This window comes from Gymnoscopelus braueri, assembly GCF_963280865.1.
Source record: "Gymnoscopelus braueri genome assembly, contig: SCAFFOLD_143, whole genome shotgun sequence".
In the NCBI taxonomy this organism is placed as follows: domain Eukaryota; kingdom Metazoa; phylum Chordata; class Actinopteri; order Myctophiformes; family Myctophidae; genus Gymnoscopelus; species Gymnoscopelus braueri.
This window is the reverse complement of record NW_027660932.1, coordinates 61,797-88,754: the sequence shown is the minus strand read 5'-3', so window position 1 is coordinate 88,754 and position 26,958 is coordinate 61,797. Positions and strand designations below refer to the sequence as shown.

Here is a 26,958-nt window from a genome sequence, read left to right as displayed (position 1 = left end):
ACCCCTTCTGGGATGTCTTGGGATGACCCAAGGGACATGTATGCCAAATTGTATGCTTTTATGAGATTCTTTAGTTGTCTTTTGAGTCAATAGATAACACTGTAGGCGGCCATTTTCAATTTTGTCAATAACTCAGTTCCTGTTTAAGATTTTTTTGGGCACCCCTTCTAGGATGTCTTAGGATGACCAAAAGGACATGTGTGCCAAATTGTATGCTTTTATGAGATTCTTTAGTTGTCTTTTGAGTCAATCGACAACACTAGGCGGCCATTTTCAATTTAGTCAATAACTCACTTCCTGTTTCAGATTCCTTTGGGCACCCCTTCTAGGATGTCTTAGGATGACCTAAGGGACATGTGCCAAATGTTATGCTTTTTGGAGATTCTTTTGGTGTCTTTTGAGTCAACGGTCAACAGCTTAGGTGGCCATTTTGAATTTTGTCCATAACTCACTTCCTGTTTAAGATTTTTTTGGGCACCCCCTTCTAGGATGTTTTAGGATGACCCAAGGGACATCTGTATCAAATGTCATGCTTTTATCCGCCGCGTAACGATTTGGACATTTTTGGTGGTTAGTACCCCCTACTAGCAGGGGAGAGGGTCCCCCAGCACCTGAGTGACATTTTTTTGTAACCTGTTTTTCTAAAATCTGCTCACCAAGGGTTTGGGTTAGGAATAAATGCTGTTCTGGATTGACCTCTTCTGCCTTCTCCTCATGATGGTCTTCATCCGCATCCTCCATCACCACATCTTCACCACCATCTTCCTCTCTCACCACACCGTCTTGCTCAGTGTCTGCTATAAGGCCAGACACAGACCCCTCTACAAACAAGAAGCATTCATATTTAGCTATTAGCCTCTTAATCTGCTTAAAGCCTAACACACAATAAAACAAAGATTGCTTGGAATAACTTTAAATTGCCACTATGAGCTCACCTCTCATGTCTTCACCAACATCATCAGGAGATGATGGGGGATCAGCTGCAGCTCCACTCTCTGTGGTTGTTTCTGAAACTGAGGAGGGCCATGTGTTTCATAATGCTTAGGTTGTTGTTGTTTATTTAATGTTGATAGCAATGTCATATGACATGGCATAGGCTATGTCATATGACATTGCATAGGCTATGTCATATGACATTGCCACCATGCATTGTTAACTGATCAGAACACAATAGAAAGAAAAATAGGTTCCAATTCCCAAACACTTCTTACATATTGATATGTTCTGCTGCCACACAATGTAGGCCTAATTACTTGCAGGCAGCAAACAATTTTTAGTAGTTACTTTCCACCACTGCCGAAAAGTAGCAGATCTACAAGCTCACAACGGGTCGCATGCAAAACATGCTGTGAGATTGTAGATTGTTTATTTTCGGTGTGCACCACCGTCATACAACGATGTATACATTTGACTTTAATTGTGTGTGTTCACTCATGCTCACCTGTCTTTTGGAAGAAATTCAAATTAGTAAAGAGTTGTTTCTCCTTAGGGCGCGGTCCCACCAAAACACGGTTGGACGCTGTTGAACGCAAGCTGTGCGCGGCCGCAGTTTTTTGCAACCAGCGCATTCTAATAAACGGAGTGACCCACCTGTCACTCACTTTCAGGACCCTCCCACGCAACAGCTACAACTAGTTGCTCTATCGCAAGCACCATGTCGCTTCCTGTGTCTTAGGACGGTCCACCTTTCACTCACACGATTGGACAGAGGAGGAAAAGCAGCAGAGGGCGCATAAACGCAATATGTGCGCAACAAGCGGAAAGACGCGCTCTTGCGTGAATCCACGCATTTACATTGACAAAGCATTGGCAGATTCCGCCCCAGAGGTAAAATAAAAGTGCGGTGGGACCGTGCCCTTACTCTGTTTTCTTTCTCTTTCTATTCTTTCTTTTCTGAGACCCTGATTTTCCTTTTTTGGGGTAAAGGCATGACTATGTACTTAGTTTCTGCTTCTACTGTTCGCCTCAGTCATCAGTTGTCTCCAGTGTGTCAAATCTATTTTTAGCTGCTCAGTGTGAAAGACACGCTTGCGAATCAGCTGTCTTTCAGCAGAGCCAATGAAAAGACTGCTTTCCATTTACTTGTTCAGTGATCATCAGTCTAGACACACCTACTGCATCCGGTAAGTTCCACACCCAGTCAGCAGCTTGGTATTTATATTGTTCATATTATGATGCAGAAGTCATCATAATCTGAACAATATAAGAAGTCATCATCACTCTCCAGTCTCCAATGAAATATAAAAGAGTACAAATATTTCTGATGATAAAATCTGCTCACCAAGGGTTCTGGTTAGGAATAAATGCTGTTCTGGATTGACCTCTTCTGCCCTCTCCTCATGATGGTCTTCATCAGCATCCTCTATCACTACATCTTCACCACCATCTTCCTCTCTCACCACACCGTCTTGCTCAGTGTCTGCTATAAGGCCAGACACAGACTCCTCTACAAACAAGAAGCATTCATATTTAGCTATTAGCCTCTTAAACTGCTTAAAGCCTAACACTCAATAAAACAAAGATTGCTTGGAATAACTTTAAATTGCCACTATGAGCTCACCTCTCATGTCTTCACCAACATCATCAGGAGATGATGGGGGATCAGCTGCAGCTCCACTCTCTGTGGTTGTTTCTGAAACTGAGGAGGGCCATGTGTTTCATAATGCTTAGGTTGTTGTTGTTTATTTAATGTTGATATCAATGTCATATGACATGGCATAGGCTATGTCATATGACATGGCATAGGCTATGTCATAGGACATTGCAATCATGCATTAATAACTGGTCAGAACACAATAGAAAAAAAAAAGTTCTAATTCCCAAACACTTCTTACATATTGATATTTTCTGCTGCGACACAAAGTAGGCCTAATTACTTGCAGGCAGCGCACTATGTTTTATTATTTTTTAAGTTAAGATATTTTTGGGGGCTTTTATGCCTTTAATTGACAGGACAGTAGACTGACAGGAAACAGGGAGAGAGAAATGGGGGGGTTGACACACAGCAAAGGTCGTCTGGATCGGGAGTCGAACCCACGCCCACGACATGCTGTCAATCTGGATTACCAGCGTATGTGGTATGCACCTGGACCGCTAGGCCAGTGGGCGCCCCAGCACGATGTTTTTGAAATTTTACTATTTACTTAGTTTTTGCTTCTACTGTTCGCCTCAGTCATCAGTTGTCACTCCAGTGTGGCGAATCTGCTGTACAGTGTGAAAGACACGCTTGCGAGTCAGCTGTCTTTCAGCAGAACCAATGAAAAGACTGCTTTCCATTTACTTGTTCAGTGATCATCAGTCTAGACACACCTACTGCATCCGGTAAGTTCCAAACCCAGTCAGCAGCTTGTTATTCATATTGTTCAGATTATGATGCAGAAGTCATCATAATCTGAACAATATAAGAAGTCATCATCACTCTCCAGTCTCCAATGAAATATAAAAGAGTACAAATATTTCTGATGATAAAATCTGCTCACCAAGGGTTCTGGTTAGGAATAAATGCTGTTCTGGATTGACCTCTTCTGCCCTCTCCTCATGATGGTCTTCATCAGCATCCTCTATCACTACATCTTCACCACCATCTTCCTCTCTCACCACACCGTCTTGCTCAGTGTCTGCTATAAGGCCAGACACAGACCCCTCTACAAACAAGAAGCATTCATATTTAGCTATTAGCCTCTTAATCTGCTTAAAGCGTAACACACAATAAAACAAAGATTGCTTGGAATAACTTTAAATTGCCACTATGAGCTCACCTCTCATGTCTTCACCAACATCATCAGGAGATGATGGGGGATCAGCTGCAGCTCCACTCTCTGTGGTTGTTTCTGAAACTGAGGAGGGCCATGTGTTTCATAATGCTTAGGTTGTTGTTGTTTATTTAATGTTGATAGCAATGTCATATGACACAACCTATGCAATGTCATATGACATTGCATAGGCTATGTCATATGACATTGCTACCATGCATTGCTAACTGATCAGAACACAATAGAAAGAAAAATATGTTCCAATTCCCAAACACTTCTTACATATTGATATTTTCTGCTGCCACACAATGTAGGCCTAATTACTTGCAGGCAGCGCACTCTTTTTTACTCTTTTTTAAGTTAAGATTTTTTGGGGGCTTTTATGCCTTTAATTGACAGGACAGTAGACTGACAGGAAACAGGGAGAGAGGAATGGGGGGGTTGACACACAGCAAAGGCCGTCTGGATTGGGAGTCGAACCCACGACATGCTGTCAAGCTGGATTACCAGCGTATGTGGTATGTGCCTGGACCGCTAGGCCAGCGGGCGCCACAGCGCTATATTTTTGAAATTTTACTATTTACTTAGTTTTTGCATCTACTGTTCGCCTCAGTCATCAGTTGTCACTCCAGTGTGTCGAATCTGCTGTGCAGTGTGAAAGACACGCTTGCGAGTCAGCTGGCTTTTAGCAGAACCAATGAAAAGACTGCTTTCCATTTACTTGTTCAGTGATCATCAGTCTAGACACACCTACTGCATCCGGTAAGTTCCACACACACCCACATACACGCAAACACACTGATCGTTTCCGTATCCGCTCTATTCCGGAAGTGCAAACTGCAAAGCAAATGGATCGTTCTTAACAGCAGACGAGACCTTTTTTGTCTTGAGGGGCCACAGAGAGCCTCAATTATTATTTTTATTACTAATTAATAAAACTCGCTAAATCTGTTTTATTCAGGTAATTTTAATTTAGTTATGAAAATATTTTTTACATTTTTATTTTAATCAACAAGACATTTTTTATCCAGGCTTTTCGAGGGCCCCCCCCGTCCTTGGGCCCAAGTAACTTTGTCCCACTTACCGACGCCAAGTGTGCCTGCCATGCAATGGCAAATACTTATTGTAATCCGCCATACTTAATCTTTAATATTTAATATTTATTCCCGCGGAATTCGTCCCTCTACTCCGCCCACACGGTTGACACACACAACCCTCGCAATATCTACATCAAAACGTGCGGCTCGGCCGGTACAAGTGGGCACTTATTTTTCTTGTCGTTACGCGTTACCACGGAGACGTAATAAGCAATAAACAACGCCAAAAAAATCGTATTGACTTACTATGGGTTTTTTTCAGACAAATCAGAAAACCTCACCTCACTTTGGAGCCACATTACTCTGGCATACTGTTACGTAGAAACATGATTTAAACGTGAAACAGCAAACACTAACAGCGACTTTATCGGTTCAAACGGTATTCGAATACGTCACACGTTTTTTCCGCAATCACAGTTCAAAGTTTGCCCGTACTTTCGAGTTTTTGCCCAAACTTTCGAACTTGGAGTGTGTCGCCTCGTTAAGGAGAGGGCAGACACATCTGAGGTCTCCCCCGGAAATCTACCAAACAAATCGTCCTTACGGCCAAAATATTCAGCTTACACGCATGTCTTTTGGGCATCATGTAGCCACACTTGTCTTCTTTCACACGATGTGACCAAAGCACAGAGACGTACAGAATGTGAACTACAGTCTTCTGAGCGACAGGAGTTCCATCTCCTCCATTGTGGCTCATGTTTATTTATTTATCATTTGGCAACAAGATGTTTTAAAGCATGTGTGTGTGAGAGGGGGAGGGGGAGTTCAGCTGCCTGCACTGCCCTTAGACAGAGAGAGAATACTTCTCCATACAACGGTGTTTTACCGAGATTCTACTTGTTTTCTTTTTTTGCTTTGAAATCCACGTACAGCCTTGAAATCTGCGGTAATTTCCACGATTGTGGAATCACGTTTTCCTCGGAGGACTATCTAGTTGTTAGATTGATTCCATGGTCAAACATAAAGGTCAGAGAGTGAAGAACTTACCAGTTGTCTGGCTAATCTGAGGTTCTTTCACACCTGATGCACCTGAGAGAAAACAACAATCAGTTGATACTGTTACAGAAATGACTTTTATGTTCATGATGTGAAGAAAACGAGCAGCAAGACACAATATTCAATGAAATAATTCACTATATTACATCATCAGAGAAGAATCAGAACATCTGATCATTTGTCTTATTTGATAACTTAAAGGATGACTTCACCCATTTTCAACCTCTCTTCATATAATTGGTCCTCACTAATTATAATGGTGGCACTTTGTTTCTACTCAGTTTGTGTCTCAGAGGAGGGATGTGGACCGTTCAGGAACCCACCTACCAGTGACATCATCTTTAGGCAGGTTTTTTTTTTCAAACAAGATTTTTAAAATATATTAAAGCGAGAACAATATCTTCTATTATAACATGCTAACTTTCCAGCAATAGAAAGCCTGCAGTTTGGCTTGGATTCCCCTTCGATGATGTCACTGGTAGGCAGGTTTCTGAACTGTCCACAGCCCTCCTCTGAGACACAGAGTGAGTAGACACAAATAGTAACTTATTATAATGAGCATTAGTGAGGATATGAAGAAAGGTTGAAATGGGTGAATGGGTCCTTTAAGTAACACTGTTTTCATTTAAATGTTAAACTCTATTCCTCCAGTACAGTAAGTATGTTAAAATAAATGCTGTAATAATAGTTTGAATGATATTAGAAACAGGAAACTAACCTGCAACCTGCATTACACCTTCATTACTGAATCCAGCAGGGAGGCTTGGTAGTGATGCTGTTACACTGGACACATCACTCTGTATGTAGAACAAAGAATACATTAACATTTTACAATCACACCATCAATGTTATTAACTACCATTTGTAAAATTCATAAGCATTATGTCTGGATTATGGACGCTCTGTTCATGATAAAATCAACGATAAATACTTTTAGAGGGAATGATCAGTAGGCTGTCCTGAACCAGATGTGTTGGAAATATACATTGATTGTACGAGTTGTCCGTTATTATAAATGTTATTGGAAAGAAGAACAGTGTGTAAAGTCATAGTATCTTTGGCTATCAAAGGTGTAGCTTTTGTCCCAAAGGACTGTCAATTCTCAATGAACAGCTTCCCTATGAAGCTTGACCTAATGAATACATGTCAATATTATGTGAGCATAATAACTTTTTTTTAGAAAGTTCTACTGTATATCAGAGATAGATGAGTGTTAGGGCGCTTTCACACTATGGTCCCGGGTGCGCACCCCGGACCACATGGTAGATGTTGTGGTAGTGTGAACGTAGCGAACCGTTCCCCGTAACGCATCACCGTACCGTACCCGAAACCACCTTGGGAGGTAGTCGCGGGTCCGATTGCTGCGGAGTCGGGAACGGAACGCGGCAGTGTGAATCCATCCGTACCAAGAGAAGGAAGTGGACTGCTAATCATATATCATTTATATATTTTTTATAATGACGCATTATTTTAGCTGGGTTATACCTTCTCATAGTTCTACTTGAATGTTGACAAGAAATAATAATCTCGCTAGTGTTTGAGTAGCGCGAGCCGTGAAAAATAATAAACAAAAAACACATGTGTGGCGAACGTATTTATAAGGATAAATACACCAAGGATTAGTCCGTGACGTCATACCAAGGATGCGTCCGTGACGCCAATATCATATTAACAGACAACGTTACATTTCGAGGTTTCAAAGACCAGTGCACACACTGCTTTGGTTGTGTATTGTTGATCTGTTGTTATTATAACTCAAGACAACGTCAGGAACACAGTCAAACTTTATTAGTCACTCTAGAGTGACTTTTCTTCTGTGAATGACATTCTATCTCCCAAAGCCCCATAGTCCACAGCGCCCCCATGAGGCACATATTTACCATTACTGTTAAATGAAATGGTCTCGAGTCTTGGCCAGTGTGAATGCTGGCCAGCCAAGCGTACTCGGAAACGGTTTGATTCAAACGGATCCAGTGTGAAGCCGCCCTTAGACAAACCCTCAGACAGGTAATTAGGTCGAGTGTCTGTGTCACTACAAACTGCAACTTCCTCTCTCATCTCCTCTCTCTTCTTTCATTCTTCTTCTTGTCTGTTCCATTCTGAATCAATTAATTTTTATTTAGTTTTGTATTTTATATATTTTTTATCTCTCTACTCTTATCTGTACCTATCTTGTGTTTTACACTTACAGCTGTTGCTGCTACAACATCTGAATTCCCCCACAGGGATTAATAAATTATCATTATCATTCTTCAGCAGTAAATGTTTTCATTCTTTTCAGTCTTTCAAACAGTATCATGTGTCTTGTCTCATGTCCCACCTTGAAGTGTCCTGTGTCTCTGACAGAGCTGTCTTCTCTGGAGACTGAAGGTTCAAAGTGTCCTCTGTTCCTCGTCACCATGTCTTCTGTTTTCTCCATCAGCTCAGTCACTTCAGAAATGCCCGACTTTTTACCATGTAGAACATGGTACCTGTAGGCACATTTCTCCAGGATCCACCTCAGAGGTTCTCCTTCAGACTCTATGTACTCCTCAACACGTCTCCCTCCCAGCCACCATCCCCACATGAACAGAACCAGAGTGTTTCTCCAGACTCTGTCCCCCAGCAGCTTCATGTGTTCCTCCACTGATCTCCTGTCAGCTTCAGAGAAACTGGACCTGACATCAACAGTCACCAGGACAGCGTGGGGTCCAGGAGAACACAGAGTCACACCGTCTAGAAGGACGTCTTTGGTCTTCTGTGATGGAGGTGTAGTCGACCAGTCTGGACAGATCACCACACTCACATTTCTTCCTTTCTTCTTCTTCTGTTGTCTGACACATTGTGTCAGTTTAGTCTGGGGTTTAAACTCCTGGAATATGAGGTTTAATGTATGTTAGTCATAAAATGCAAAACCTTCATTCTATTCTGTCCTCAATGAAGACTTCCCTCTCATCTTTGTCAGAGATTAATTCACTGAATGTATTATTCTCCTTCACTTTGTCTAACAGTGCCACAGGAACACTAGAACAAAAAACAGTATTGAACTATATGGAATAATTTAACCTAGCTACATCTGAAGACGGTTTATAATAATCACTATCAGCATATAGCTACTGTAAAAATGTAGTAGAAACTGTAGAAATGTAGTAGTTTTTCAATACTTATTATTTCTACTCTACTACATCTCAGGGCAAATATTGCACTTCGTACTCCACTACAATTATTTGACTGTATTAATCAATGGTTACTTTGCAAGTTTAGGTGATTAATAACAAACATACATTAACTGATCAATTATGATATCATTTTACAGGTTAATCTATCCAGCAGCACAAGTGGCATACTTGGGCTATAGCTTTAGCAGATTTACAAGATCAAAACATGTTGCTATGAGACAGGTTGTGAGCTTGTAGATCTGCTATTTTCAAACAATGCAAGAATAAATGTGTTTTCTATATCAGTCAAACATAGCAGATGAGTGCAAGATTTGTAAGAATCTTTGAATATATATATATATTTTAAAGCGAACATCTTGAATTCAAATCCTTGCTTCTGGGGATTCTAAAATGTCTTCTAAATCCAGATTTTTTGTTGACGGACAACAGATGCACGCTTTTATGCGAAACAACAAAAATACAACCTGGCGCAACAGTTGCGTGCATTAGCGCAAGATGAGGACAAAGGAAACTTTTTTTATTTTCTCATTTGTTTTCCGAGGCGAACTTGTCCGCCCAGCCCAATACTTATGGAATACTTTCATTGCCGTAAGCAAGGAAATACTTCGTTTTGTTGTTACTTTTGGGTAAATGTATTTATTAAGTAGCCGTGTAATAAGCGGGATAATGCATGGGGAGGTAGTCATTATTGAAATGTAAAGCCCTTCAGGGCGATTAGGCGAGAAACAAGCAGGTCTATGATAACAATCACACACACACACGCTGACAAGCCGCACACACACACACACACACACACACACACACACACACACACACACACACACACACACACACACACACACACACACACACACACACACACACACACACACACACACACACACACACACACACACACACACTAAAAAATACAGCATGCATCTGCTAATAATATGACTGTCAAGTCATATTCATTCTTGTTTTTTTTGTGTTTCTATATCAGTGGTTCTCAAACTTTTTCATGTCAAAGACCACCCAAAATATTTGGCTGCGGACCCCCATCTCAAAATATGTTGTTCCACAGATTGCAGTTACAAATGTTCGCTTTAAAAATATGTATTCAAAGATATGGAAAATAAAAACCATGTTTTTTTCAAATATAGCAGATCTACAAGCTCATAGCGCGGCACCGAGTGCTGCGCTATGAGCTTATAGATCTGCTATTTTTGAATAGCCAAAGAAATCTAAAGTAACATAGATGATGCTTTCCCAGTCTTAAAGGGTTAAGACACCAGGGTGGAAGTGGTTAAACATTCATGACAGCAGATACTTTCACATTAACATCAGAAAACATTTATATTTGATCTCTTCACTGTTTACTTCTTTCATTATAACATTCATATCATATTACTCACCATGAATGGAGTTTCTGTAAACACAACGTCCTGCAGAATGACATTTCCAGCTGAGTTCCTGTCATTCTGCTCTCCACCAACCAGCATCAATCTCACATCTGATAGACTCTGATGTTCTCCTGACACACACACACACACACACACACACACACACACACACACACACACACACACACACACACACACACACACACACACACACACACACACACACACACACACACACACACACACACACACACACACACACACACACACACACAGTGTAAAGCAGTGGTTCTCAAACTTTTTGGTGCTAAGGATCCCCAAATGTATGTATGTTTGGCCACGGACACCAATCTGATAATGTTCTGAGCCAGGGAGAAGATCCAGAAGATCCAAGAAGATTTTAGTTAAAAAATGCTAAAATATAAATTTAAAAAAAAGCAGCTCGCAGCGCAGCACAAAGTGATGAGCTGTGAGCTGCTCTTTTTTTTTTTGTATCTGCTATGTTTGACTAACCAACGTTTAAAATATGGAAAATGCTGCAGTGGGACCCCCTGGAAACCCCTCAAGGACCCCTGTGGGTCCCCGAACCCCACTTTGAGAACCACTGGTGTAAAGTAACAAAGTACATTTACTTAGTACAATTTAGAGTTACTTTTACTTTACCTGAGTATTTCCATTTATGATACTTCATATCTACTCCACTACATCTCAGAGGCAAATATTGTACTTTTACTTCACTACAATTATTTTATAGCTTTAGTTACTAGTTACTTTGTTCAAAAATAGCCAGCCAGACAGACAGACAGACAGACAGACAGACAGACAGACAGACAGACAGACAGACAGACAGACAGACAGATCGATCACCTTTAGAGCTAGCTTTCAGAGTGGTCAGTTTCTTGGTCAGTGTCTGGACATGTTCCTCTATGTTCCTCTTCCTCTCTGACATCTTCTTACAAACACCTCCATCAGCTTCACAGTGTCCACCTGTGTTTCCTGACATCATCTCATCTATCTTCTGCAGCAGCTGTGTGACCTGAGTGTCATCTCTCCTCTGATTGTTGAAGACATGGTATCTGTTCCCACATTTGTCAACAAGCCAGCGGAGGTCTTCTCCTTCAGCCTCAATGTGCTGCTCAATGCTTCTGTCTCCCAGATGGTCTCCATGGGTGAACAGTACCATAGAGTGACTCCAGAGACTCTGTGACAGAAGTGTCATGTGTTCCTCTACTGCTACTCTCTGTGCTTTGGAGAATGCTCTATCAAGACGAACCGTCAGAAGAGCAGCATGCGGTCCAGGACGACAGAGACACACACTATTGTGGATCTCCAGTTTGTCCATCTCTGAGGTGTCCTGTAGTGGACTGTTGTACCTCCAGCCTGGTGAGTCCACCACTGTCACCTGTCTCCCTGCTACTTTACCCTGTCTCAGCTTACACTGCACTGACCTCTGACCTTCCTGCCTAACTTTAAAACCACTTCCTGTCAGAATGGTGTTTCCTGCTGAACTCTTCCCAGAGCCACTCCTTCCCAACAACACAATCCTGAGGTCAGTCAGTCCTGTCAGAGAAAACAAGTCCTGTCACACAACACTGAAAATAGCAGATCTACAATTTTATTTGCAGGTGAAATGTTATTGTTTAAACATGCTAACCCGAGTGTCCCTACTCTTTAACTGCCAGAGTAATAGTGTAATAGTGTTACGCTACTGCCAGTGAAAACGAGCGATTTTATCAACCTTTGAAAAATCATGGAATATTTTGTGTGAATGCTATCCGTACGGTGATCCCCTCATTACACACAATGGGGTCTCGTAGAATGGAGGGAAAAAATTATCCGATAGCGGTAATCCGTTTCATAGTTGTGTCAAGTTGAAAATAGCATGTTTTGCCAAAAATATATAGTGTAAAAAAAAAGTACACAGGAGCCGAGATAGACCATTTTTAAGCAATAAGTTAACCAGGGAGTGAATGGAGCAGCACATCTTTGGATGGCGTTATCTCTGGTTCTGTGTGATTTTTTATTTATTTTTTCCAAACTCGTCCAAACTCGTCCTTGGCAGGCTGGGCCATAGCAGAATTTGACGAATTAATTCGTCCATGGCAGGCAATGAGTTAAAAAAAGTTTTTAAAGTTCCCCATTATAGTGAAAATAGCAGATCTACAAGTTCACAACGCGTCTTAACACAACGCGTTGTCAGCTTGTAGATCTGCTATCTTCACTATTTGGCATAAGATGAAGCATAGGGCTTAATCACATGAAACCTAGCATCCCTATCCTGTGGAAATAGCTGATCTACAAGCTCGCAACATGTCGCGTTGCACCGTGTTGTGAGGTTTTAGATCTCATCATAAGACAAATAGCGAAAATAGCAGATCTAAAGCTTATAGATCAGCTATTTTCACTATTTTGGGGATTATAATCCTTTTTTTATAGGGACACCCGGGTTAGCATGTTTAACTCATTAAGAGCTGAGGCCGATTCTACAAATGTCTTCTAAACCAGCAGTTCTCAAACTTTTTCATGTCAAGGACCCCTAATGATATGTATTTGGCTGCGGACCCCCATCTGATTTTTTTTGTGCCAGGGACCCCCAGGAGAGAAGATTTGTGTTAAAGAATGTGTCAAACACGTTCAAGATTTTTTTTAAATGTTGAAAAATAGCAGATGTAAAAGCTCGCAGCACGGCACAAACCCTTTGATATACACTTGGCCGCGGACCCCCATCTGTAAATGTTTTGTGCCAGGGACCCCCAGAGGCAAAGATTTGAGTTAAAATGTTCGCTTTAAAAAATGTACATATTCAAAGACATGCACACATTTTCAAGATTTTTCAAAAATAGCAGATTTACATGCTCATAGCGCGGCACTCGCTTGTAGCTTGTAGATCTGCTATTTTTGAATAGCTAAAGCTAAGTGGTTAAAATGATTGTGACACTATGTTAACTAATTTAGCTGGTAACACCCCCCCCCCCCATTGGACCACTGGTTGAGAACCATTGGCTTAAACAATAACATTTCACCAGCAAATAAAATTAAAACAGAAGACAATTGTTTCTTTGTCAATACAATCTCCTCACATCAGAAAAATACAATATAGGTTACAAAATGTGCTAATTGTCACTTAAACAAAGTAAACAAAACATACCAACGTGTTTTGGAAGTCCAGTTGTTTGTTTCTGAGCGTCTGTCCTCCTTTGTTCTGCTCTTCTTCTGATGGTTCTCTCCTTCTCCTTCAGTTCCTCTGAGACGTGTTCTTCTGTCTCATAGTGACAACCATTACTAGTCACCATCTGATCTATCTTCTCCAGCAGCTTTCTGACCTGACTTCTACCTCCTCTGTCAATGTTAAGAACATGGAAGCGACCTTCACATTTCTCAGTGAGAGATCTTAATTGAGGGTCAGATCTAATGAGATCAGTGTTCATGTTGTTTCTATCTACAGTGAACACTATAATAGTGTGTTTCCACACTCTGTCACTGAGGAGAAATCTCACATGCTCCTCTGCTGACATCCCTGTTCCTAGATATGGACTGTCCAATCTGATCACTAGGACAAAGGCATGGGGTCCTAGAGGACACAGATTCACACTCTGTTGGATTTCTAACTGAGTCAGTTTTGGGGTCAGATCTAGGGGAAGATAAGACCTCCATCCTGGAGTGTCTACCACAGTGACCTGTCTGCCTGACACTTTCTCTTGTCTCATGACACTCTGAGATGTTAATCTGTTTGCTTTAAAAACATCTCTGCCCAGGATGATGTTTCCTACTGAACTCTTTCCACTGGGTTCATCTCCATGTCTTCCCCCGATCAGAACAATTCTCAGGTCTGAGGGGTCACTGTTCTTCCCTGGATGGAAAGAGTCAAATAATACTATTATTATTGCCCCCCCCCACACACACACACACACACACACACACACACACACACACACACACACACACACACACACACACACACACACACACACACACACACACACACACACACACACACACACACACACACACACACACACACGGGGGGGGCTCTAGTAAAGGTCTAAAAGGCCTATATCAGGGATCTTCAACAGGGGCTGCGGGACCCTGTTGAACCCTTAGATCAGGTCTTCAATGTTTTTCGGTCCAAGGACCCCTTAGCTGAGAGACAGATGTGGGACCCCCACTACATATTATATAACATTGTGTTGCTGATTAAACTTTCTCATAGATTTCAGAGATAGCTTCATAGACTTAGTTGATACCACTGTCAATGTGTAGCGTTGTGTTGGATTCATGTTAATATGTATGTTCAGACAGTTAGCCACTAACCCTCAATTCTTGGAAAACTGGTACTTGATCTGCTCCTTTTTTCCCTTACACCAAACCTCTTTGCAGAAAATAGCCGATCTAAAAGCTCAAAACGAGCTTGTAGACCTTTTTTCTTTTTTTACCTTAACCACTTGAACCACTTTAGCATCCCTATTCTGAGGGGAACATATGCTGAAGATAGCAGATCTACAAGCTCACAAGGCGTTGTGAGCTTGTAGATCGGCTATTTTCTGCAAAGATGTTTGGTGGTGTAGAGAGGGAAAACAGCAGACCAAGTATAAGTATTGAGGGTTTGAGAGGTAACTGTCACATTAACATGAATCCAACACAACGCTGTACAATGATAGTGTTGTCAAACAAGTCTATGAAGTCAATGAAAAGGTTTAAGATGCAACATTATTTTATATAATATGTAGTGAGGGTCCCTGCTTCATCTCTCCTTGGTTTGAAAAACGTTGAAGACCACTGGCCTACAGTAGGTTATATTAAAAGTTTTACTTGAGTAAAAGTACACAAATATTAGCATCAAAATATACTTGCAGTACCAAAGTAAAAGTACTCATTATGAATAGCCTACTTCACAAATGTTTTTGCAAACTTTTTCAGAATTTGTCAAACTTTAGTGAAAATAGCAGATCTACAAGCTCACAGCGTGTAGCGACGCAACACGGTGTGAGCTTGTAGATCCACATCAGTGGACGTGTGTGTGTGGTAGGGCATTCACAACTAATGATTTTTACTAGTCGACTCATTTGACCAAGTAGTAGTCGACTAGTCGAAATTTACATTAAAAAAGAAATTACAAAAAAATAAAACGTTTTTTTTAATTTTAATTTTTTAGGGGGAGGCATTGTTTTAATGCCATCCTACTACTATATTACTATTATTATTATCCTCCTGCCCTTATTTTTATGACGTTTTAAGGGAAGCGCTTCTGGCACAGCAGTACAGCACCACAGCAGCGTCTCCAAGGATCCCCATTGCCCAATAATAGGCTTTTATTGGGCATACTTTTGACCCCCTTTTGATAAAAAATAAAGTCAGGAGGATAATAATAATAGTAAGATGGGCCATTAGTATGGCATTAAAAAAAACTAAAAAACTAGTCGACTAGTTGGTGAAAGCCCTAGTGTGTGGTGTGTGTGTGTGTGTGTCTCGTCCCATTCAAACACCAGCTGTCAGCTTGATGTCCTATTTTCTCTGAAAGCAAATATAAATGAACACTAAGCGTTATTTGACCTACTGTACCAATATATCATAATTGCTCTGTCCTGCTTTTGTTTAAGGAGAAGTTTAACTAAACCATGTGACAACCTCCAGGATAGATTGACTATGTTATCACTTGAAAATGATGATCATAAAGTTGTATTACTTCACAGAGGGACAATGTGGTGAGTAGCCTATTGGATCATTATCACTATTGGGAATACATCGCTCATTGGAATCACATGATGGCTGTTGTACGTACCACGCTGCAGGCACACACTGTTTATCCTTTTAACATTAAATCTGACCAAAATGAAGAACCAAAAGAGTCTGAATGGAGTTTAGTTCAGGTATAAACTTATAAACTTATAAAGATTTTTTTCGGTGGCCCCCCAAACACCCCCATTATAAAATCATTGTCATGTAATTTTTTGTATTGAATATTAAAATAATAACGCTAGTTGTTGGATAGGAGATACATGACATAATTATAATATGAAACTAACTAACTTATAGCAGCTGCTTATAGCAGCTGCTTATAGCAGCGGCCGGCCCTGACCTTGTGCCTACAGTATGTCCTGTAAGCCCCCTGCTGATTTCTCTAATGATTGAATCATGTGTGTATTGTGTCACATGTTCATGTGTTTGTTGTTGAAAAGTGAACGTCAAACCATATGTTTAACATCATACTAGTAGTCCTACTGTTGATGTGTGTGGAGAGAGTTGTAACAGCAACTTTTTCACACCTTTTAACAGACTGATCTCCTGACACCATTCCACTTATAGTCTGTAGTATTCTGCTCTGCTCTGCTCTGGACTAAAACGTTTAGTGTGTAGGACCTTTATGGACCTGGCCTGTGTCCAATGAGGCAACCCTGGTGCCACTAGAGCTCTGATTGGATATTTTAAAATGGCTTCAAACGGATTGGCACTCAACTGGAAGAGTAACATTCATGTGCAACATTTTGGACCTCACGCCCCCCTGTGATCTTTGGTAACCTCTAGGGGAACTCTAAGCTACCCCCCCCCCCCCCACACACACACACGCACACGCACACACACACACACACACACACACACACACACACACACCAGTTTGAATAAAAAATGCTTCTATGAAAATGAAAATAAAATGACATTAAATGAATCACTTGCTTCATAATTCTATCATAATGTTTTACCTGCTGATGAGCTGCTGGTCTGAATCCCACTCTGCTGTTGTTTCCTCCATTTGGAAGACATTGTAGCCAACTGGAGACACCCTAAATTAACATGACATTAATGTAAACCACCTACAGTATCATCATTACCTTTATTTAAACAATGATGGGCTGCTGAGGTAACAATAGAGTAAAAACACAACACTCTACATTAATAGAGTCACCAAGAAATAACAATAATTGTAAAGAAAGCATGAATCAGTAATGATAAGACAATACTTAAAACGCTCATTGCAGGTAGATATAATAGATAATCAGATATCTTATCTTGTATGAAGTTGGCACTTTGGCCTGAAGGTGGCACCAGAGACAAGGTGATGTGATCACTCAAATGGTTAGGATTCATTATGGAATGTGTTCAGTAGGTTTTATAAGAATGCATCCATTCTTATCTATAAGTGGACATTTTCACTTCCATGTTTTTGGGCCAGAAAAACTATAGCCGTACAAATTGGCAATATCAACATTCCTCAGTCAGTCACTGGATTGAGAGCTGTTATAGTTTATTTTATTTTATTTCATTAGTCTAATGTTGTGGAGACATAAAGTGATGGTGAGTCTGATGCTCCGGTACAGTTTGACACACTAGCAGAGAGAACAGTTCATAACTGGATGACTGTACAGTACAGTAAACTGTACATCCATCATTTACTATAATCTGATGTGTTTACCTATAAAAACACTTCTGTAACTTCATTTAATGACATTAGTAATGATATGTTGACAGATTAGTAAGCTTTGTGTCACTCAGAGTGTTTACCTTATTAAAGTGTTGAAGAAATTAGTCCAGACTGTAAACTTCACTCCTCCAGTGTCAACATGCACTGACAAGTGATTCCTGTCAATCAAGAGGAAAGTGTCAATCATTCATGTGCTGTGGATCAAAGTACACATTCTAGTACACACACACACACACACACACACACACACACACACACACACACACACACACACACACACACACACACACACACACACACACACACACACACACACACACACACACACACACACACACACACACACACACACAACTGATGACATCACAACGTATTGTTGCTGCAGTTGATAATGAAGTACAACTACAGTATAGTCATTATAATTCCTCCATACATCTTATTTTATGTATATAACATTGTTGCTGTCATGTGTACATTTGTGCTTCACATTATTCAAACCCTACAAACCTGGATCCAGTTTCACCACCTCACACTAAGTTCATACTTAGCCTAGTTATAACTTAACCCATTCAATCTCTGTCAGTTTAGATTTCTTTGGCTATTCAAAAATAGCAGATATACTAAATCATAGCGTGGCAAATGGCAATGAGTGCCGCGATATGAGCTTGTAGTTTTTTGTGCAAATCTTTGAATATGTATATTTTAAAGCAAACATTTTTAACTCAAATCTTTGCTTCTGGGGGTCCCTGGAATAAAACTATTTTTCAAATGTTCGCCATCCTTTTCCAGGTATACTTTTTGTGTAAAAAGCCCATTGAGATTGGGCCGTTTTTAGCCCAAGGAGTGGTTTTGGTGCAAAAACAAATGCTTGCAATGGATTCAGAATCATAATAACACCCTAGTTTGACCCCTCATGCTACTTAAAACAGAATTAAATTTAGATTTTTTTTCCCCCCGCATAAGGTTATGGTGGGTACCCCAACTTTCAGGAGCTGTCACAAATTCTCCTAGGGAAACTGCATTTCAGTCTTTGTGAGATGTGTTACTAGACACTTTTACAAAAACATTGGTGTAGATTTTTTTTTGGTAAGGAATTTATTCCAAGATTGGAAATTTTTCTGCTAATATCCCCTGACTAATATGAGGTTTCCACCCTACAGAGACACGATATTATTTGTCTTCAAAAGTGCTTCCAATAGAATGCGTTTATATATTTAATGAAGACATTTTTTAAAGATTTCATCAGCATAATCTTATATATCTTAGTATAATGTAGAATACAGTCATACGGTACAATTCTATTATAAAATGTAACACCATCATCACACTTATGTTTGTTTTTCTGGTACGGTCCTTAAGTGGCGTACATACTAGACAGAGATGGGGATTGACGTACGTCGGGGGGTGAGGAACTGGTACGTTCTTTACGTCAGTGCATTCAGTGCATTCATAGTTTGACACGTTTCTTATGTGTGATTAGGGCCAAGAGGCTATTCATCCTCCAGAGGAAGCAGTGAACGTACGTCAGGTTGAGCTCAGAGCTCAACCTGACGGATGACATAATCGACGGACAAACCCCCCATCCCCCCTCCCCTTTTTGGTCTCCCCCACCGTTCCTTATGCTTACTTAAGGGTCTTACGTCGAGCATGAATGGGCCTTAATTACCTGTCATTAATCCAAGGTCCTTGAAGTGTAAATGTTGAATGTGTTGATCTGTAGTCACACAGCACCAGGTACAAGCTGATCTATGATCTGTAGTCACACAGCACCAGGTACAAGCTGATCTATGATCTGTAGTCACACAGCACCAGGTACAAGCTGATCTATGATCTGTAGTCACACAGCACCAGGTACAAGCTGATCTATGATCTGTAGTCACACAGCACCAGGTACAAGCTGATCTATGATCTGTAGTCACACAGCACCAGGTACAAGCTGATCTATGATCTGTAGTCACACAGCACCAGGTACAAGCTGGTTATAAAGTGTTGAGCTGCAGGGCGGGGAAACACAGAGAGATGTTGTCAAATTAGATTCCTACACACATAAACAACATCTGATCATACTGTATGTATGTATGTATGTATGTATGCATGTATGCATGCATGCATGCATGCATGCATGCATGTATGTATGTATGTATGTATGCATGCATGTATGTATGTATGTATGTATGTATGTATGTATGTATGCATGTATGTATGCATGTATGTATGTATGTATGTATGTATGTATGTATGTATGTATGTATGTATGTATGTATGTATGTATGTATGTATGTATGCATGCATGCGTGTATGTATGCATGCATGCATGCATGTATGTATGTATGTAAAGGTACACAGCGCCCCTGTGTACCTCATGTAATCTTTTTCAGAAGCGTAGCGAAGCCCATTCCCACCTAACCAGAGCCAGCATAGCAGACCTGACCATGCCCACGTTCAGTTCACCACTGAAATGGGAAAACGCTCATTTAGATTTGGAGGAGCAGTTAACTGGAACTCACTACCCCTGACTATAAAGAGCACCAGCAGCCATCTCCTTTTTAAGATAAGGGTCAAAGCATGGCTATTAGAAAATGTTGCAGAATAGTAGGGTCACTTATGTTAGCAATGTGATTATATGTATTTATGCTGTGGGTAGTGTAGCAATTGATTGTTTTATTTATTACTGTACTGTCTACCTGTATGTATTTTGTTGCAGTGTTGTTTGTCTCAGACCAATGACCACAATGAAAATAAGTCGCAAGACTTTTCTGTGTCTGTATCCTTGACGTTTCTATGATGAACATGATGTAACATGTGTTTTTCTCCTGTATAACGTCTAATAAAATCAAATCAAATCAGAGCCGCCCCCCAGGTGTTTTTTTTATGCGTTTCCTACATTTCTATTATATTTATATGATAAAACTTCACACATTTACTACACTCAGTGTCTTCCTAAGCTACATCATTATTTATCTAAATACTCACACTTAGTGTCTATTAGAGATTAAATGGTATTGACATATCATGATAGTGACCCAAATGATCAGTTATCAGTATCATGTGTCAAAGTGAATTAAAGCTCCTTTTCTCCAAAGCTCTTTACAATGTGCATCCATTCACACACAATGACAAGACACCAACCTGCTCATCAGGTGAAGTTACTGTAGTTCAGTGTCTTGCTCAAGGACACTTCAACACTAACCCAGGGGGAGGTGGGGATCGAACCAGGAACCTTCTGATTCCCAAGCGGCCGCTCTACCTCCTGAACCACCACGATGCAAACTGTAACTGGCCTGTAAAAAGTAAAAAGTCTAAGCTTATCAGCGGACATGAAATCACCATTGGCATGGAGGAGGATAATCACTGGCACACTGGTATTTATTTTTATAATATATATTTCCAAAACATTAAAACATTTATTCAAATCATTTTAAGTCTCCTCACATCTGCATGCAAATTCCTTTCTCTGCACGTAATCTTTCCTCTTATTTATTCAGCCTACTGTAGGTATGTAGTTTTACATTATATACACCTCAGAGCCTGTAGCCTATACGTCACACACCACACTGCTGCTGTTCTGGCTCAGAGAACAATGGAAAAAATTGATGTTTGGGATTTTCAGCCCTCTGACAAATGGGATTTTCAGCCCTCTGACAAATGTGGTTTTGTTTATATTTATGTTTTGCTATATTTTGTTTGCTGAATATTCACTTTGAGACTAAACATGAGTAGTACTGAGGAGCACTCATTTTAGCATACCTTACAACAGACTGCATGGAGCATAGAATACCTGTTTATCTGAATGGAAAACACAACTAGGCTATTAAAGCTACCGCTTGCCGAACATAAGACTCATTAAGCTTGTAGATCTCTTTCTGACCTCAAGTAACACACTGCTCTACAAAGGCAGCCATCTGTATATAATAATCATATGAAATATCATAAGCACTGAAACATATTTTTCAATTTTATGCTAGAGTGGGATTTCCATCTACTACATGTACATAATTATATAGGCTAAGCTAAGTCATGAACTTCTTATTTGAAGAAAGGATAGACAGCTTTATTTCATGTAGTTTTTGCTTTTCTTTTTGTTACAAGCAGCAGGAAATCTGAGAAGGAAATGATGTACGGCTGGTAAAAACATTCAAAACCTAAATATGAAAACTATTGTGTTTGGTATATGGGTCAGATCAGGTCAACAGCAGTGTGTAAGTGGGTGGGATGGGGTACAGTATGGCAGGCTGGGACTCATGAGTTTTTGCATTCATGCACTTTTTTCCTTCTTCTCAACATTCACAATCCTCCTATCATTCTAGTAATCTCTGTCTGTCTGTCTGAACACGTTTTTAGTTAAGGCTATGGGATGTACTCCGGTCCCAACCAGCGGTGGTGGGAAAAGTACTCATATTTATTACTTAAGAAAAGTATCAATAAGGCATTGTAGAAATACTATAAGTAGAAGTCCTGAATTCAAAAAGTATACTTGAGCAAAAGTACAATAGTATAGGCCTCAAAATGTACTTAAAGTACTAAAAGTAAAAGTACTCATTATGCAGAATGTCCCATTTCAAGTTTTCAAATGTATAAAAATCATTTGAAAATAGCAGATCTACAAGCTCACAATGCGTATCGCGATCGGCTAGTTTCAAATGGCCGAAATGTGTAGGGCTGAAGTGGTTAATGTATGTTTTTTTAAACATTAATCAAAATCTACAAAGTAACTCAAGTTTTCAAATAATTGTAGTAGAGTAAAGGTATAATATTTGCCTCTGAGATGTAGTGGGAATGAGAAGTACATTCTTAAGATTTGTTCTAGCGTGCGTGCTGTACCTTGCGTGTGAAAAGTTTACCGGCCACACGCCTTCCTATAGTAAACATCATCAAAATTAACAAGTTACAAGTAAAATGGTGTCCCTATCAAAAGCCGTCATGACTCCATTCTGTACTCAGCTGTGAGTGGGTGGAGAGTGGAGACACATTTCATGTTGGAGTTACAAGTAGAATAGTGTCCCTATCAAAAGCCGTCATGACTCCATTCTGTACTCAGCTGTGAGTGAGTGGAGACACATTTCATGTTGGTGTTACAAGCAAAAGGGTATCCCTATCAAAAGTTGTCATGACTCCATTGTATTCTCAGCAGTGAGTGAGTAGTTGAACGCATTACATTTGTATGCCTCTGCTGGCAGACAGCCATGACTGGAGGGAGGCAGCCAGTCAACCAGCCAGAGGTGTGTTCTACCGTGTTACGCTGTGTAGTATAATTGTAGTATAAAGTTGTACAATCTTGTTTCTTTCAACTAAAAAACGTTGCTAAAATTAAGTCATTTTTATCATTTGCAGACCTTGAAAAAGTCATCCATGCTTTTATCTCATCACGCCTAGACTATTGCAACTCGTTATACTCTGAGCTCAGCAAAAAGGTTATCTCCCATCTTCAACTTCAACTTCAACAAAATTCTACAGTTAGATTACTTGCAAAGTCTAGGAGACATGATCATATTACACCGATCCTAGCTGCCCTTCACTGGCTGCCGAGTTGATTTTAAGATTTTACTGATGACTTTTAAAGCCCTGCCAGGCCTGGCTCCCAGCTATATCTCTGATATGCTGGAACCCAGCCAGATCCTCAGCTAAGGCCCTCTTTGACCCGCCTAATCACCATGGGCAATCTGGCTTATGCGGCCCGGGCGCCCAGGCTCTGGAATGCCCTGCCTGTGGATCTAAGGCTAGCTAAGTCAGTGTCATATTTTAAATCACTCCTGAAAAATGATTTGTATACCAAGGCCTTTCCTTAGATTGTTATAGTACCGCCTGAATACCAGCACACACTCATCAAACAGAGTAGTACTGCCTGAATATCAGCACACACACATCAAACAGAGTATTACTGTCTGAATACCAGCACACACTCATCAAACAGAGTAGTACTGCCTGAATACCAGCACACACACTCATCAAACAAAGTAGTACTGTCTGAATACCAGCACACTCATCAAACAGTAGTACTGCCTGAATACCAGCACACAGTCATCAAACAGAGTAGTACAAACTGAATACCAGCACACACTCATCAAACAGTAGTACTGCCTGAATACCAGCACACACTCATCAAACAGAGTAGTACTAACTGAATACCAGCACACACACTCATCAAACAGTAGTACTGCCTGAATACCAGCACACACTCATCAAACAGAGTAGTACTGCCTGAATACCAGCACACACACTCAAACATAGTAGTACTGCCTGAATACCAGCACACACTTATCAAACAGAGTAGTACTGCCTGAATACCAGCATACACTCATCAAACAGAGTAGTACTGCCTGAATACCAGCACACACTCATCAAACAGAGTAGTACTGTCTGAATACCAGCACACACTCATCAAACAGTAGTACTGCCTGAATACCAGCACACACTCATCAAACAGTAGTACTGCCTGAATACCAGCAGACACTCATCAAACAGTAGTACTGCCTGAATACCAGCACACACTTATCAAACAGAGTAGAACTGTCTGAATACCAGCAAACACTCATCAAACAGAGTAGTACTAACTGAATACCAGCACACACTCATCAAACAGTAGTACCGCCTGAATACCAGCACACACACTCATCAAACAGAGTAGTACTGCCTGAATACCAGCACACACTCATCAAACAGAGTAGTACTGCCTGAATACCAGCAAACACTCTTTAAACAATAGTACTGCCTGAATACCAGCACACACTCATCAAACAGAGCAGTACTGCCTGAATACCAGCACACACTCATCAAACAGAGCAGTACTGCCTGAATACCAGCACACACTCATCAAACAGAGTAGTACTGCCTGAATACCAGCACACACTCATCAAACTGAGTAGTACTGCCTGAATACCAGCACACACTCATCAAACAGAGCAGTACTGCCTGAATACCAGCACACACTCATCAAACAGAGCAGTACTGCCTGAATACCAGCACACACTCATCAAACTGAGTAGGCACCACTTACTCACACTAGCTGAGTGTGATTTTTATTTATACATCCACTATAACAGAGGGTTGATTTGAACCTATAATCATCTTCAGATATTTTATACATAATATAATGTATACATTTATATTTTATACATAATAATAAAAAATATTGTCATTTAGACACAGACCACAAAGTGTAACTGGAGACACTCAGATTGTTACAACTGACAATGATGCAACTCATACCATCAGTAATACAATTAACTCATAATAATTAATGAGTATGTAAGTAATATATCAGCAGCTGCATGAATATGAAGCCGTTTGACACACAAAACAGCATGAAAATATAAAAGTAAGATGAGCTGTTATTTGCATATCAACCAATCAATCACTAGGATAGCCAATCAGCTGCCTTTTCAAATGGTGTGTGACATCATCATAGCGTTCCACTGTCCTCTCCCTCAACCCCCCCCCCAACCCCCCCTCCCCATGTTGTAATACAATTACTTTTTAGTATTGTAAACAATTAATACAAATGCTAAACTGATTCATTTAATCAAGAATAGACAGTTTACTTATAAATAAAAGTAAGTAAGGTAACACAGTTATTGTCTTAACTTTTGTAAAGTCACAATATACGTACGGATCATGTTTACTGTCATGTATCATAAACCTCCCAAAGGCTCATTCTGAACCTGAACAAACCCTGATATACAGTATTATTTGTCTTCACAAACTTCTTCCAATAAACCACAACTGCTAGATGTTCTATTTTTGCACAACATTCACCCCAGAATAGGTACCATAGGGTTTGTGTGGATAACATTATTAAACATTATTACAATATTTAATCATCATGTTATACTAGTGTAATGTCCTGTCATACAGCTCTATTGTACAATGTAACACCATTGAATCCTTACCTGTCATTAACCCTGTGTCCATGGTCCTGGTCTGTAGACACTGAACTATGATTATGTTAACGTCTTGTGGAGAGACACAGAGAGAAAGAGAGAGGTTGTCAAACAACAACTGAGCATGTCTACACATGCAAAAGAATGTACATGAAAACAAGCCAAATGAGAGTCCTCCTCCACATGAGCCCTTAACTTTTAGAACAGTTTTACCTGTAGTGTCTCACTAAGCTATAGATCTACCTTTAGCTAAATATTCACACGTACCGCTCTATTCTGTGCCAGTTTTCCCAGCCGCAACGCTACCCTTAACCTGATAATGGACCTGCGCCGCCCCAATAGGTTATTCTAGCACCTGCTCTACCCGTCACCATTATGCCGACGCCGTTATTTGCGCGTGGAGGTGTGCCCGTGGGCGTGTTGTTGCTATATCCCCCACATTGCAATTCTACAGACACACATGGGTACGGCTTGGGGACGGGGGATAGTGGATTCTAGAAGCACCCGCTGGTTTATAAAATCACCCGTCAAGTGCACACAGACACTACAATGGCTTTGTGCGTTGGACCATGAGCCGTGTTGCCAGCCTTGGAGAGAAATAAGCAACCGCAGTCCGCAGGTCTATGAAAACAAAAAGAAGCAACTCTAAGGCCACATGAGCACTTCAAACTACTAACTAGAGCTTTCATATCCCCTAAATATTTCAGCCCGGCTCGACTAATAATTGACAAATTAGACCCAGCCCAGCCCGTCAGTCATTTTTCTAAAGAAGCCTTATTTATCATTAAATCTTGGTAATTCGTTAAGAACAGGAGTCATTCTACCCTAACAGTCTATATTTTATTTAAAAAACAGCTTGGAGCAAATAGGGCTATATAAATATATGCACTGCCCCATAACCATTTTAAAAATGATTATGGTTATTCTATGAAATATATGTTTCATAGAATAACCGTAATCATTTTTGCAATGGAGAAATCACATCCAATTTTACCTTCTGGCCGCTGCCTGTGCTTTCATTTGAAGAAATAATCCAACATTTACTTTGAGGTGAAAAAGACATGAAGAAAGTTCTGAAGATCCATTATTTATGTCATGTTATGGTTTAAACTTTAAAGGGAGCTCTCTACTGCTGCGTCATGACAAGACAGTGATTGATTTGACCTAGGCTACTTTAGCGTTGCGCTGCCCTGTTGATTAATTATTTGGCATCAGCTGTGTAGGAATATATAACTATTTTAAATGGCTTTCATATACTCTTGGGGATCTGACTAATATG

General features: G+C 40.3%; 1 protein-coding gene and 1 long non-coding RNA gene across 2 annotated transcripts in view; both read right to left on the bottom strand.

The window, feature by feature from the left end:
• The window catches only part of LOC308081043 (uncharacterized protein), a 71,551-nt gene that overhangs the window by 15,634 nt on the left and 28,959 nt on the right, over window positions 1-26,958 (bottom strand). The window contains exons 10-17 of the mRNA XM_080457449.1: window positions 6,564-6,642; window positions 5,837-5,878; window positions 3,759-3,836; window positions 3,480-3,644; window positions 2,561-2,638; window positions 2,282-2,446; window positions 936-1,013; window positions 657-821 (exon numbers count right to left, since the gene is read on the bottom strand). Of these exons, the coding sequence (XP_080313575.1) occupies window positions 657-821; window positions 936-1,013; window positions 2,282-2,446; window positions 2,561-2,638; window positions 3,480-3,644; window positions 3,759-3,836; window positions 5,837-5,878; window positions 6,564-6,642 (850 nt within the window). The remainder of the gene's footprint in view (window positions 1-656; window positions 822-935; window positions 1,014-2,281; window positions 2,447-2,560; window positions 2,639-3,479; window positions 3,645-3,758; window positions 3,837-5,836; window positions 5,879-6,563; window positions 6,643-26,958) is intronic.
• Window positions 13,877-19,791, bottom strand: LOC308081047. Its single transcript, XR_013932785.1, has 4 exons — window positions 19,469-19,791; window positions 17,883-17,960; window positions 17,084-17,164; window positions 13,877-14,235 (listed from the first exon to the last, which is right to left on the bottom strand). It is a non-coding gene; the product is annotated as an uncharacterized lncRNA (long non-coding RNA).